The sequence below is a fragment of the Mastomys coucha genome, unplaced genomic scaffold, assembly GCF_008632895.1.
Source record: "Mastomys coucha isolate ucsf_1 unplaced genomic scaffold, UCSF_Mcou_1 pScaffold22, whole genome shotgun sequence".
NCBI lineage: Eukaryota > Metazoa > Chordata > Mammalia > Rodentia > Muridae > Mastomys > Mastomys coucha.
Window position 1 is genome coordinate 266,110,685 of NW_022196905.1, and position 15,870 is coordinate 266,126,554.

A 15,870-nucleotide genomic window follows, 5' to 3' on the forward strand; every position below is an offset into this window, starting at 1 on the left:
CTCTTAGGAGATAGCTATATTTAGGCTGGCTTGCCCTTCCTTCAGTGCTTGCTCTCTGCAGCTCCTTCCATGGGTATTTGGTTCCCCCTTTTAAGAAGGAATGAGAGAATATTGTTCTTACAGAGGACACAAGTTCAGTTCCCAACATGCACACTGGGTGGCTAAGAGTGCAGGAATGTAAGGCCTCTCTGGCTTCATGGACACCCATAGCCACATGTAAATAACAACAAAGAGACAGAGAACTGAAATATAAGGGTGATAATAAGCCATCAAATTTATGTTCAAGCCTGGTTTCATTTGGAGTTGTGCCCATGCTGGCCTGCTGGGTACATGCTCCTGAATGTTTCAGGAGCCTCTGCTGCATTTTCCTCAGTCTCACAAACATACATCCCACAGTAAGGGTACCTTTCCCCACATCCTTGCCAGGGCTCCATTGCTTTTAGATAAATGATTCAATTCATAAATCTGTAATGAAAATATTTCCCCAACAAAAATTATCAAAATTTAACAGAATTATTTTAATTAGAATATAAATTATATCAATATAATTTGAAGGGATCTATGTACCAAGTCATTTAATAAAATCTTTAAATCAGTAAAATGATCCTTTAAGGTCTGTTTTTAGCCTTTATGCAGGCAAGTTTTTAATTTCAGAATTTAATTTTGTGGATGACTTTTCTGTCCTTGATCTTAGGATTCCATTCTGTATGGAAAACCTTACATGAAAACTAGTGTGTCTGATCTCAGATCTCCCTGCTGTTGATGCAAAAGAATGCATGCACTCATTCTTAAGTTTCACAGAACTTCATATTTGTGTGGCTTTTTTTTTAATAATTTGTATTTATTATACATACACAGATGATAAAAGGATAAATAATATATATATGTAACTTTTAAAAATCACTATTTGTCTTTAAAAAAATCACAAGTAATGTCCAAGTAGAGTATGAGTATGTTAATTATCTAAAAGCAGTTTGAGACCATGTTAAATTAATAAAACTACAGAAGGAAGAGTCCCTCCCTTGTAACACCTAGGACTTTCCTAGTCATAGACTTTTGACCAGGTTTATATCAGGCAATGATTTTTACCCATGGGGCAGACCTCAAATTGAAGCAAAAAAGTAGTTGGCTATGCATATGTTCATGTGTCTATGCATGTATGTGCACATACATACAAATGCCAGGGTCAACACGCCTTTCTCCATCACTCTATACAAATGCCAGAGGTCAACACGCCTTTCTCCATCACTCTATAGCTTATTTTTTGATACATGGTCTTCCACTGAAAATGCAGCTCACCTGTTTGCTAGCCTGGCTGGCCAGTGAGCCCCAGAAATCATTCTGTCTCTCCTGAGGGATCACTGGTGTCTGCCACCATGTTGGAGTGGATAGTGGGGATCAGACTCAAGTTCTCAGCAGCAAACTGTTTTCTGAGCTCTCTCTAAGGTACTATGTTTTCATTTTTTGATGTCAACTAATCAGTGTGAGTTCACTTTATCACTGAGTCACATAGATATGAATAAAATGATTCTGCTTCCTAGTGTTTATGGCATTACATGGGAATCTAAAATATGTGTAAATTATCACTCATAATATACCTCCTCCATAACTGCAGAAAACAAAGTGCATCTCACAACAGATCTTGAAGTTTCCTGTATTCGGTTCTTAGAAAAGGAATTGCTTCTCCTGCTTCAGCTCCAACACTGGTTCTCCTTTTACAGGATTCAAGCCAAAACTCGAGAATTTAGGGAGCGGCAAGCCCGAGAGCGCGACTATGCTGAGATCCAAGATTTCCATCGGACATTTGGATGTGATGACGAGTTGCTGTATGGGGGCATGTCATCCTATGAAGGCTGCCTGACTCTCAATGCCAGACCCCAGAGCCCAAGAGAAGGGCACCTGATGGACACTTTGTATGCACAAGTAAAGAAACCTCGGGGCTCCAAACCTGGAGACAGGTAGGTGCTAGCAGCTATGGCTTAGCATCTGTGTCAGCTCTCTGCTGGTTCTGGACAGGGAGAAGATTGTAAGAGCCCACTATGAAATGCTGGTTATCAACAGCCTTTAAAAAACCATTATATCTAAAGCTATCAACATGACACAGATCAATGGCTCATAGAGTATCAAGAAGTTTGAGTGCTGTCCTAACAGTTCCAGGCTAGCTCACCCTGCTCTTCATGATCTTTTGTCTTGAGGACCTGTCTGTTGTTTACAGCTCCGATCAGAGTCAATCTCAAATATAAGCTGTGTGTTCTCTTCTTGCTAGAAGGGCTTCTGGATGAGATAATTAAATGTAGGAACATTCATTTGGATTATGACTTAGAAGGCCCACTTTTGAGGTGGCATAATTTTATACTATGAAAGAATTAGTAAATATAAGATATAGTGCATCTCTTCTACAAGAGGCTTGTTAGCCATCAGACCATCAGACAGAATGTTGATTGTATTATAATGGTTCTCTAGTTATTTAACTAGAAATGTTAGTTAAGCATTTAACTGGATCTGTGAGTCTGTAAGCACTGGCATATACTTATTAAGGCTCTATGTACTGCTGGTGTAGTTATTTCAAATGGCTATATACATATTTCAGATTTTAGCTGAAACAATCTTAAATGGATCTCTTCCCACCCCTCCCTTTATATACTCAAACACCATATGGAGTTTAGCTTTGAAGAGAATAATTCTCATTTCCTTTCATATCAAACATGTGCACACTATTGTCATAAACAATACGCCAATCGTGTTATGAAAGTCACTTATCGCTCTCTGTGGCAGCTGGGCTCTGTAAATTATAAATGGTTTTACTTAAAAGCAGTGTTTCTGAGGCATTTATGTGCATTAGGCTCGCCAGAGAGGCTTCTGAAACACTGACTATTTTGATGCCATAGATTTGAGGGTGGAGTCCAACTTCAGTTTCAAGAAACCCCTGATTGTTGTTGGTCCTGCAGGTCTTGGCTTTTGAGTCCTCTTCAGGACACATAGTTGGGGACTCTGGTGGTCATTCCTTGTCACAGTATTTACAACAATCCTTGCTTTACTAACTGACATAGAGCCAGCAACAGAGTCTTGCAAATGCAAAAAGTGACTTCTGGCAATTACAGAAAGAAACATTATTTTTCTGCAGGACACAACTGGGGACTCTGGTGATGATTCCTTACTACAATTCTCAACAGTCCTTGCTTTACTAACTGACATATAGCCAGTAACAGTCTTGCAAATGCAGAAAAGTAACTTCTGGCGATTACAAAAAGAAACATTGTTTTTAAATGTAGCAGACAAGAACAACAGCTCCTGGGTGAGTGCATCCCAGGGAGATGGTTCTGACCCTGCACCTCTGCTGTAGTTTACATTTTTCTTGATTATCTCAGGAAATCTATTTAACATTGACTATAAAGAGTGATTCCTCTAATACAAACACTTGGGGTCACTCGTGTCTGTTCCCTGTGTCCCGCAGAAGGCTCATGTGTATTTTAACAGATACACTCAAGAATGTCAGAACCCAAGGATGAGGTTGTCATCAGTGGCAGTGACATTTCCTTTAAAAGCTTGTCTCATCTCTGCCTTGATTGTGGAACCTGCCTGCGGAAGGTTAAGTGCCCTCTAACGGCATCCCTCAGAAGCTGCTTTCTTGAGAGAAAGGCCACCAAAACACTAGCACTGCTTGCTAGTGACTCCTGGGGGGATCTAGAAAAAGATGGGCAAGGAATTACTGATGGCAGATAAACTAATTATCTGCACATCGCTCACACTAACTCGAGAATCAGAAAAACAGGGAAAGGCCCTACAGCAGTTACAGTCAGGGAGGACCCTCCTGCTCCTCATTGCCACAAACACCTGCCTTAAATCCTGGGGCTCCAAGAGCTGAAATCTAACCTGAGGCCTTCTGCCAGATCTTAAATGGGATTATCATATTCAGAGTGCACCCTACTCATGCTTACAGCATCTAGACCTGTGGTCTCCATGCCCCATTCTACTAAACCCAGTCTGAAACAGGGCCCTGGCTCATGCCCACCCACAGTCCACTTCACAGAGAGGAGTCATGCCAAGCAGCATGTATTTCTGAATCACACCTTTGACACTGCTTTCTTCCAAGCCCCTTGGCTTTACCAGGAGAGCTATGATTTATTTTTGCAGGGAAAACAAAAGATCACAGACACTCGCTAATCCTTTAATGCTACATTCACAGAGAATGAGATTTCCATTAATGACTAATGGTGTTGCTACTTTTAGAAATAGCCTTCCTTTCTGCCTGTCAAGCTTTTTCTCACCCACCTGTTAGTGAATATGGACTTGCTTGGGAGCATGGCATCTCCCCATTGTCTTTCTTGTTGGAGAGAAAGCTATATAGAAAAGCCATTCACTCTTGGATAGTGTAGAAGCTGTTTTCTGAGGAAAGGCGATCTCTTGCTACTGCTGCACTGCTGTAAATCATTGTAGTTATATTACTTAAATACATATAAAGATAAAATGGGACTGAAGTCCTGTGTAGGACCACCATACATCGAATAAAACCTCATTAGAAGTTAGACACAAACAAAATGACAAGGCCATTGCATTCCAGTGAATTGTGTTAACATGGCCAATAATATGTTTTACTTTATTAGTGCATTGTGACCCAAAACAATAGACACACTGGGTATGATGGTGCACACCTGCTACTGCTGAGTTGGAGAAGTGCTGATTCATTTCATCCATCCCCTTTTCCTGATTCCGTCAGTGCTCTTGTGAATTTGTGGTCCCCGATCTTTGGCTGAAATATCATATTGACAAATCATTTATTATGACATCACCTGGTTTTCATTTTCTGTTTGTAAAGTTAAATTCAGACAGTGACTTTTTTTTAACGTGCCTGCAAGGTGATCTAGAATATGCTTATGTGAACTTAAAGAAGTAATCATTCTGATGGAAATATGAACCTTAAAACTACCTAGACAGAAATTTTCTCCAGTGAATAATGTACAGATGCTTGTCGACTGACTAAATGTCACCAAAGTTTGCAATGGTTATCTGTTGAACTTTGCTATGCAAATCTCTGTATTCTGGGGGAATGTAGGCATTGCTGATAATCTGAAATGTACTTTTCAGATTTTCTTTGTTCAGTTGAAAAAGGCCGTCCATAGAATTCATTGCTCAAACAGTTTGATGGATCTCATACCCAGAGGTGTAGAAGCAACATGGGAAATATATTAAAAGTGTCACAAATGGAAACACTTTCCCAGCTCTAAATATTGTATGTACAGTGGCTTCCTAGGATGGATAGCTTTGTCTCAAAATGCGCTCATGCCCCTTTAAGTGGGTCCACAGCTAAATTCTCATGCCTATGTGTACTCATTCCTTAGTCACCTTCCCTTTATGGCTGTTTAGTTTTGTGCATGTTCATTTTGCCAGTGTTTTCTTGCATGCCTGACTGTATCTGCACATGTGCAGGTTCCCGGGTACATGCTATAGTCATGGTACTGCCTTCTAGTCTTTTTATGTCCTTGGTAACATTTTTATTTTTCACATTAAATACATGCTAAGTAGGCAGACCGTAATCTGTCTTTTATAGGAATAACTAGCCTTGAATTTGCCATAATGTTAAGATGCTTCTTACTTGGTCTAGGGACTTTGAAGATTTAGGCATGGCCAGTGGTTCATTAATTCTGAATTTCCCTGGCTAAGATGACTTCTTTTGTTGGCTGGTATGTCTTGGTTGGCCAAGAACCCTGTGTCTAATGCAGCATATATGACATGCTTCTATCCTTCTCTGTGCTCTGGAAGACATTACCAGTTGCCTGCCTACCCAATACCTACTCTCGTCTTTGCATTATGGAGTAAATCCTTGCTTTACTCAGATAGATAAGTGACAAGCTCAACACTTCAGTTTCTCAGATTCTTTGTGACTCATGTGACAGAGTTGTAGCTAGTAAACATTGGAAGCAGCTGGATAGGTGGGACTTCCTGTAGAGCTAGTTTTTTCCTGATTTGGCAGTGGAGAGAACCCTGTGATGGAGGATCTCCCTAGCACTTCTGAATTATAAGGCTGCTTGGGTTTGCTCTTTAGTGTTTGATTTTTCCTGCCAGGATCTTGGCTAGGTGCTCTAGGTTGAGCTTTACCCAAAAATCCTGAAGGGAAAGCCACGTGGAAGTGTTTCCAGTTCTGACTGGCCCAGCCTGGCTCCTTGTTGACTTGGAAAAAAATCAGTCTCTTGCTTAAGTTGCTACCTTGAGATTTCTTTTTCAAGCAGCTAGACACTAGGTTGGATATAAGGAATCGTGTGCAGAAGAGCTCAGAGAGAAGCCCTCCCTCCTCCTCGTCATTCCCTCTCTCTTCCCCTTTGTCTGTCCTCCTCTCCCCTGCTCCTCCTTCCCCTTTTTAAAAACACAATCTTATGTATTCCAGGCTGACCTCAAACTCACTATGTAGCCAAGGCTGACCTTGAGCTTCTCATCCTCCTGCCTGCACTTCCTCAGTGCTAAGACTACCCAATTTGCACTACATTTTATCAATTGAATGTTGGCCAGCAGAAATACCCTTCAGCTGTTGAAGGCGCTTTTAGACCCTCGTAACTCCCATATCCATTCTCCTATAAGATCAGAGGCGGTTGAGATCATGAACTTCAACTATGGCACCGGGCTCTCCTGAGTTTGGTTCTCGTCTCTTTCCTCATGAGCTGTGTACTCTGGCTCCTTCCCTTCACCTGTGAAGGGCTATCAGTGAAATGGGCTATCACTGGCATTTGCTCATAAGGCTTGGGAGAAATTAACTCTGTTAATAGCAAAGGAAGCCCTGTGCTGGGTGCACCAAAAGCACTGTTTCAGAATTTGTGTTACAATTGTTATTTACAAAATGGGCTTTTACTCTCAAGGGACCAGAGTGTTCGCACATCGACACTGAAAACAGTGAATGAGTTGAATGAATAGAACTGAGAGGTGACAGCTGGTAACATGTTTCCTTCAAAACTAAAAACTAAAAGGATGGGTACCCCTGAGTCACCTATGAGTTGGACATGGGTGACAAGTTTCAGTCAGGGTCCCTCAGTCAGTTTCAATTTGTTTTTGAGAGTTGGAAGGTCTTCATTTTGTATTTTTCAATGGAATCCATCTCTATTAGTCTTCATGGTCTCTTTTATGGAATGCCTAGTAATCTTTAACTCCTGAGCTTCTAACGACTATTTAGGCTCCACTTAGATAGACTCTTGAATTTCTGTCTACATTAGGTAAGTCCCCCAGGGAGCTAGCAGCAGGACCCATGATTGTAACTGTAAGAGATAGACTGCAGTCTAGAGCTGGAACAACTTCCATTGGCTCATGTAGTAAAGGCTTGATTCCCAATTCATGGGATCTAGGCCAAGGAGTAGCTGGGAGTGAATCTTTGAGAGGATTGTGGGACCCTGGGTTTTTACTCTCTTTGCCTCCTGTCCTTCAGGTAGTAAATTGCTGTTCACCTACACAATGTAGGTTTTTCTTAACGTAGGGCATGGAGAGGGTGAGACAAGGTCTCATGTATCCCAGGCTGGCCTCAAACTAAGTGGGTAGCCAGTGATGATTTTGAACATGTCAGCCACCCGCCTTTACCTTCCAAATGGTAGGCATGTGCTGCCAGGCCCAACTTATGCAAGTGCTGGGAACAGAACCCAGGGTTTTCACATGCTGGGCAAGAACTCTACCAAATGACCTACGCCTGCAGCTCTCTGTACAGAGCAAACCTCTTTACAAGCTGATACCTGAGGAATTTGTTTCACTACTGCCAAGCTGCCCCATAGGCTGTGTTGTAGAACAGTTGTCAAATTTTAGGGTGTGCATAGAGAACCCAAAGTGCCCCTCCCATCGCACCATGAACAGTTACAAAAGGGTTATTTTTCAAAGTGGGGACTATTCCCAGAACTGACCCTCAGCAAATGAACCCACTGCAACAACCTCTCTCAGGTATGCTGACGTCATAGGAATTTTGAACTTATAGGACTGCCTAGTCACTGTTTAACCTGGTTGCACCAGGTATACAGGTGAACCTCGTGGCTCTTTGGTGTTACAAATTCTGCAACTGTTATATCTTGTTGAAGAAGAGTCTCCTAGTTAGGGTTTCTACTGGTATGATAAAACACCATGACTGAAAGAAACTTGGGGAGGAAAGGGATTCTTTGGCTTATACTTCTAGGTAACAGTCCGTCACTGAGGGAAGTCAAGCTAGGAACCTGGAGGCAGGAGCTGATTCAGAGGCCATGGAAGAAGAGTGTCGCTTACTGGCTTACTCCCCATAGCTTGTTCAGCCTGCTTTGTAATAGTACTCAGGACCACCAGAGGCATAGCACTGCCCACAGTGAGCAGGGCCCTCTCACATCAGAACACTCCCTAGTTGATTTCTGTGTAACTGACTTATCCAAATTGGGAACACAAAGCACTTGGGCTATCAAAAAGAAAAAACATGGCTCTCTAGCATGAGCTAGTCACTAACATCTGTTAATCGTAAGCTGTGAGGCAGTAACTGTCATCACCGGACACGGCTCATTCCCATTCGGAGTTCACCTTGATTAAATCCTTTTATTAAGCCACAGTCTTGTATTTGTGACACTATCCCTGTACTTCATGCATTGTTTCTTGACAACACAAGGTTTCTTTTCATACAAGTTTCACAGTCCCGTGTAGGAAGTTTAGAGGGTTCTGATTTGTAACAGAGGTCTGGTGTTCAATAAGCTATGGTCAGCAATGTTCTTTATTTACTTGGGGACACCATGCAATCTGCATTTGTATTCAGGTACTGAACTCCGAGGCAGCTCCAGCAGACATTTGCTTACTGTCATCATGAAATCATTTGCCACCAAAAAATGCATTGTCCTCAAATATAATTGAAATAAAGCAGGAACTATGCTGTTACAAATCTAAATGCAGGGAAATAGTAGGCTAGACTCCCTGAGCTTGCCTGGGATGCCTTAATGGAAGCATAAATACCATAATCGTGTGCTTTTTGCATGCATTTTACCATGAAGGGAAAATGCCAGTTTTAAAAGAAAAGACCTTTGTGAACTTAATCCCCCCTCCCCACTAAAACTGGAATCCTGTTGAGTCAAAAAGAAGTCTGGCAGACACAGAACAAAACTAATTTTCTGAGATACAGGCAGTTATTAAACGTGTGCCCTCTGGAAAATGTTGGGTCATATAACAAAATCGCATTTGCTATTCAAAAAGTCAAACACTGCTTCACCTCCGCTCACTGTTATTTATCTCTGCTTTTTCTGAAATGTGAGAAGGTAGTCCCAGAAGTGGGTGAAAACTACCAGTGAGTCTGTAGGGGCCTTTCCTGTCCTGTGTGTCATCCGACCTGTGCCTATGTCTATAGAGGGTCTGTAGGCCTACAGAGGGCCTGTGCCTACTGCCACCTGCTTATCGCTGGTGCCAGCTGCTCCTTTAGTTGTTGCCTCTGCCCGTGCTCTCAGCTGTAGCACTCAGTCAAGCTCCTCCTCAGCTCTGGGGAGAGAACCTACCCACACCTGCACCTAACTTGTTCCTGCTGCTTGGTTGCTGAAGGTGAGCAACCTTCACTCCCGGTCAGCCCTGGGAAACTAATGTCTTATACTGTCACCAGTGTCTTCTTCTGGGGACAGAACCTTTCACCTGTAGCACAGGACAGGTACCTGCCAGTTTGCCAAGCTAAGGGATTCTTCTTTCCCTTCTATAGCACTGCTTCAACGGCCATTAGGAGTCTCTCGGCATTCTCCTTGTCCTTCAGTCTTGTTCTTGACAAGTTCCTTCCTACTTGAACCACTACCTGAGGTTTTGAATCTAAAATAAAACCTGACTATGCCTTGTCTTTATTTGAGGTTATTCTATAGCTTATGTCCAAGATGTAAACAACTGCCCTTAGGACAAGGCTTCCCCAGTTCAGGCCCTCTCCTCTCATATCACATTGGTTCATATCTCTTTGCTAACCTATTATCTCTACTTGCACTCTTCGGTCCCAGAATAATAACTCTGAGACTTAATTGTTTATGAATAAATGCCTAGGCCATAAGCTTTGGCTTGTTCCCCGACTAGCTCCTAACTTATATAACCCGTTCATTCTAGTCTATGCCTGTCACATGGCTGGTTACCTCTCCTCAACTTCATGAGTCCAACTTCCTCAGATCTTTCTCAGAATCCCCCCCCCCAACCATCTCTACTGAATATCCCACCTTTTATTTCCTGCCTCAGTTAATAGGACTTCAACTTTTTTTTTGATCATCAAAATAAAACATTCTTTTCTTTTTTTATTAGATATTTTCTTTATTTACATGTCATATGATATCTCCTTTCCCAGTTTCCCCTCTGAAAAAAAAAGAAAAATAAAATAAAAAAACAAAAACAAACCCCTGTTCCCTCCCCCGTTCCCCTGCTCACCACCCCACCCTCTCCTGCTTACTGGCCCTGGCACTGTGAAGGTTCTATGCCCCAGTGTAGGACTTCAACTTTTTATTGAAAGGTGATGCCTCCACACAGGACTTAAAAGATTCTCTCTACAATTAACATTGTAAACCTAATCCCACCAGGCACACAGGCTAGCTATGTGGCTTTTTAGTGTTGCAAGTTCTGCAGTGGCTATATTTTGTTGAAAAAGAGTGTTCTGGGTTTCCGTTAGTATAATAAAACACAATGACTGAAAGAAACGTGGGGAGAATAGGGATTATCTGGCTTAAACTTCCAGGTAACAGTCCATCGCAAGGGAAGTCAAGCCAGGAACCTGGAGGCAGGAGCTGATGACGCAGAGGCCTTGGAGGAGTGTAGCTTACAGATTTATTTTAGTGTGCTCAGCTTGCTTTCTTATAGAACTCAGCACCATCATCCCAAGGGTGGCACTGCCCACAGTGAGCAGGACCCCTCCCACAGTCACCAGTCAAGAAATGACCACCGGCTTGCCATTGGCTAGTCTAGTGGGGACATTATCTCAATTGTGGTTCCCTCTTCTAAAATGACTCTCCCCTGTGTCAAGCTGACCTGAAACTAGCCAGCACACAAAATGAGCAGCTCCCATTCACCAAGCTGTCTGTTACAGTTAGAGATCCTGCAATTAAAACAAAGGCTGAGGTGACACAAACAGCGCAACAAATGAAACTGTGAAAGTAATGAAGCCATAAATAAGGTCATGGCTAATCTTAAAGACATTTTGTTTAATTCTTTTTGTTGATTAACGTTGCCCGAAACCACAATTTGTTTGTAGAAGTAATCTGGGGTTGGGGTTGGGGTTGTTTATTTATATATTTATTTCTGCCTTAGGGAACACTTACATATTCTACAGAAATGTGGGGCTAAATGAAAAAACTATTTTAGACTTTAGTAATCATCAGTAAATTGCCCCCAGCAGAGTGTACTCATTCAGTCTTAATGTCTTTCTTGTCACAGGGCCCTGAACTTGTGGGCCTTTGATGATGAGCTATCTGTGCTGCTGTGGCCAAAATCTTCTTCATCTGTGTGGCACAGTGTGCTATTTTAGTGTCTTGCACATCTTAGTACCCCACTTTCCATGCACTGTGGTACAATAAGCCATCTTTCTCTTTCTGGCTACCCCATTTCCCCATCTCTTCTACAATCCAAACTCGAGGCTTTAAGTGCCAATCTTATTGGTATTTAGTGATCTTGGGCTGCTGTCATTTCCTCTTTTGCTCCTGCATAAGGATGGAATATCAGTCTACTATTAATATAAATTCATGAGGATTTATGTGGAGCCCTGTGGTGAGATGCATTTTCAGCTTCTTGGGAGACTTTATCGAGCCCTGAATCCACAATCCATTTTTAAATTAACTACCCAGATGTTCCAGGGCGCTTCCTTGGGCTCTGAAGTCCTCCCATGGATGTTTGATTACCCCATGTTTCCTTCTTCATTCTTTCCTTGTTCATGTTGTCTTCACTGGCCTATTCCGTGTATCTGAAATAATAGCACTAATTGATTTATAAACAGGTTTTTCTTTTCTAATCAAAGAAATAGCTGAAGTATCCATAGCTCCTTTCACACAGCTGTCTACATGAAGATGTAGAAAGAAAGGAACTTCCTACATTGTTATGGGACAGATAAATAGAAATTATCTAAAGATACATTTTGATACATTATATAAAACAGACTCAAATGTTAAAAGAATGAATGTATATTAGTGTACAGAAATGTTCTCTTTCTTTTTTTGAGACAGGGTCTTATGTACTCCCAGCTGACCTTAAACTAGATATGTAGCCAGGGATGACCTTAAACTCCTGAACCTCCTGCCCTTACCTCCCAATTGCTAGGAATACTTTGTCTAGTTTATGAGGTATGTGGGAAGGGGATCAAACCTTTGTACATGCACTCTGAAGGCCCTTTACTAACTGGGTTACATCTCCAACCCCAGAAATACATGTTCACACAGTCAACGTTTTTAAACAGGATTTTGCATATGGCTTTGCCTTTCATAATCATTTTTTTATCCCTCAGTCTTTAAAAGAACTGTGTTACTGAGTCCTCAGGGACCTAGCACTGTTCCCCTACTGTGATGGTTTATTGGTTGTTAGCTCAACAGGACTTAGAATCACTCCTCAGACAAATCTTTGGGCATGTCCATTAGGGATTATCTAGATTAGGTTAAATGGGGAGGGAAGACCCAAGGTAGGTGTGGTAGCCTGGGCGTCAGTAGCAGATGTGTTAAAAGGAGAAATCAAGCTGAGCACCAGCATTATCCCTCTTCGCTTCCTGACTGTAGATACAATGTGACTATGTATAAGGTTCCTACGACCAATAGATCCACACTTGGTAGACTGCACTCTTAAATAATGAGCCTAAGTAAACCCCTCCTTCTTTAAACTGCTTTTTTTCTTTTTCTTTTTTCACTCTCAGCAAAGTACACTAAAGTAACTAATGCCCGAATAAAATACCTGAGGGTCATAGAATCGTCTCCAGAGAAATTATTGTGGAGGGAGGGGTGGTTTTTTACATTTAACTGCACATACCAACCATAGGTGTACACTAGACCAAAGGGCAAGGGCTCACACACAAGTTCTCATTTCTCCATCAGTTTTACTGGCATTCCTGATGACGTCACCAGAGAAACCTGCTAGTTTTGTGCAGCTCAGGGGCAGGTAACCTCACTAGGGCATGGATCCTCTCTGAGTTTGGAGCAAACACAAAGGAAAAGACAACCACCCTTGTGACTCAAAACAAAACTGTAAAGAGTACAAGGGATACAAAAGTACTAGGTTTCTGACAGGGTAAGTTTACCTGGGCCAGTGTCACTCTAGGCTCAAATCCTTGATTGCTGGAATTGGGAGGTCGCAGCTGGCAACATAAGTTTAAACAACGACTTTGTAACAGAAACTGGAGCTGACCAAGGACAGGCTGGCTTCTAATGATCCTTTTGTCTCCTTCTTTGCTTTATCCTGTACATTTAAGCTCTGGGATTATTTAAAGGCTTCAATGCTTTGAACAAGCCCAAACTCTAGGGCTTAGCTGAGAATTCCTGGAGATCCAGGCAGCTCCTAAAATGCTATTCTGTCATGGCCTCTTGCCAATAATTACAGATAGTGATGTGGACAGAAATGAATAAGAACTGAAAATAACTACATGATTCATGTATGTTGTAGATAATAGAGGATTTTTTGAGGATGCATTTGAAATAGCATGAGAAGGACCTGGGTGTAAGAAGGAGTAGATTTGTATCCTTGCACAGAGATGCACCTTTTAAATAAGTGTCTTTCAACTGAATGTTCAGTATTTGGTTTTGCCTTTCTTATCCCCCTTCACACACCCCCACATACCCCCAATTCCTTAGTGTATCCAGAGTGCCTTCTAAGTTCTTCTCTCTTGCTGTCAAGTTGGACCACAGGGTTCAGTGTGACAATATGACATGTGATATTAAGCAGGTTGACCCAGTGGCAGAAGCCTGGCTTTCTACGTTGTTGGGATGCTTGGGCTGCATCCTCAGTGGAAGAGAGTATTCTGTATATGGGAATGGAGCTGAGTTTTGACTGGAAGTTATCTAATTAAAGTGCAAAATTCAGATCTTCCTGGCATGTGTCAGGTTTCCATGTCTGTGGCAGATAAACAGATCGTCTGCTTAAAACGAGAAGAGGTTGATTTGGCTCTCAGTTTTTGAAGCTTCAGACAGTAGCTGGGGATGGGGGGCACGTAGTGCTTGTAGGTCTCTGTGAGAGACCCTCACCTTATGACAGGTGGGCAAGGAGAACCACGCTACTCATCTCATAGCTGGGTGTGGAGCAATAGGAAGGTTGTGTTGGTGTCACCTTCTAAGACAAACTCCTCCTCGTGAGCAGACCCTCCTATGAGAGATTTCAACACTTCCCAGCAACACCATAGGCTGAAGACCAAGCCTTTTAAGATGCCACCCTTGGGTGACACTCACCCAAAGTGTTCCCAAACTGATCAGCTAGGCTGACTGGCTAGTGAGGTCCAGGGATCCTCCTGTCACCACCTTCCCAGTTCAGGCATTTAGTTGCCTCCACTGTACCCACATTTTATGTGGGTGCTGGGGATCTGAACTCAAGTCTGACAAGCCCTTTGCCAACGGAGCCCAGAGTTGAAAAAATAAAACAAAACTGTGTCTTTCATCTTTTACTGTTCCTCTCCTCTTCTTCCTCTTCCTCTTCTTCCCCCTCTTCTTCTTCCTCCTCTTCTTCCTTTTCCTCCTCTTCCTTTTCTTCCTCTTCCTCTTCTTCCTCTTTCTCTTTTTCCTCTTCTTCCTCTTTCTCTTTTTCTTCTTCCTCTTCCTTTTCTTCTTCTTCCTCCTCTTCTTCCTTTTCTTCTTCCTCTTCCTCTTCCTCTTTCTCTTTTTCCTCTTCTTCCTCTTTCTCCTTTTCTTCTTCCTCTTCCTTTTCTTCTTCTTCCTCCTCTTCTTCCTTTTCTTCTTCCTCTTCCTCTTCTTTCTCTTTCTTTTTCCTCTTCTTCCTCTTCCTCCCCTTCTTCTTTGTTCTCATTCTTCCTCTTTCTCCTCCTCCTCTTCCCCCTCCTCCCCTTCCCATCCCTCCTTCACCACAACTCCCACTACCTCCTCCTCCTCCTCCTCTTCCTCCTCCTCCTCTTTATTTTAGAGAACAGCAGCTTAAATCTCACAGTAGTGTTAACCTTGTTGACAAACAGCTTTTATATCCAACACTCTGCCCTGTTTGTAACTGCTCTGGTGTGAGCTAATTTTTTAAAAGGGTAAATGGTTCTCTGGTTGTTTACTGAGAGATCCTTTACAGCTAGTGTCCCTTCCTGACTTTCATGTCTTGTCTATTCTTGAAAAAAACCTTTAACCGTCAAGGGACTTCCAGTGCTACACATGCATATGCCTGTGGGTTGCAAGAAGCTATGCTCCCAAAGAACAGAAATGATGACTACATTAATGTTTCTGCAGACACTGCCGTGGGAGGACCCAGGGCTGACACACATGGAAGCTACCCCTGCCTTCTGCCCAGCACAGTAGACATCAGCATGTGCAGCCCTGCACTATGCTTCTCAGGGACAGATGCCCCTCTCGGCTCTTTCTCGATCCTTCCCGTGCTTGCTCATTTCAGCCATTTGAGTCTCAAGTTATCTGGTTGGATTTCTGTTGGAAAGCCTCCATGGCTCACAGTGGGCGGAAGGGCAGCTGGAGAAGTTGCCAGGGAGACAAAGCAGGTGACAAGCTGGTGGGCCTTCAAATTCTGGGGTCACGAGAATTCATCCCTTGAGAAAGACAAAGCCCAAGTGTTTTGACAGAAAATGCAACTTTCTCTAGAGCACTCACCTGGAACATGATTGGTTGTCTGTGAGAGGCCATTTCTGTGGCCACAGCAGCATTGGGGGTGGGCAGGCAGAGCCAGAAAGCATTGTCTCAGAAAATGCAAATGATTTCCAACTGTGTACTTGCCCCTCCCTGTCCACCTTCCCTGCATTGCATTTCCTGCTACTATTTTGAC

General features: G+C 42.6%; 1 protein-coding gene across 14 annotated transcripts in view; it reads left to right on the forward strand.

Moving 5' to 3' along the window:
- The window catches only part of Pard3 (par-3 family cell polarity regulator), a 555,587-nt gene that overhangs the window by 414,293 nt on the left and 125,424 nt on the right, over window positions 1-15,870 (forward strand). For all 14 annotated transcript variants that reach the window (XM_031341867.1, XM_031341876.1, XM_031341877.1 and 11 more), the window contains one exon: window positions 1,722-1,958. In XM_031341867.1, coding sequence (XP_031197727.1) covers window positions 1,722-1,958 — 237 coding nt within the window. The remainder of the gene's footprint in view (window positions 1-1,721; window positions 1,959-15,870) is intronic.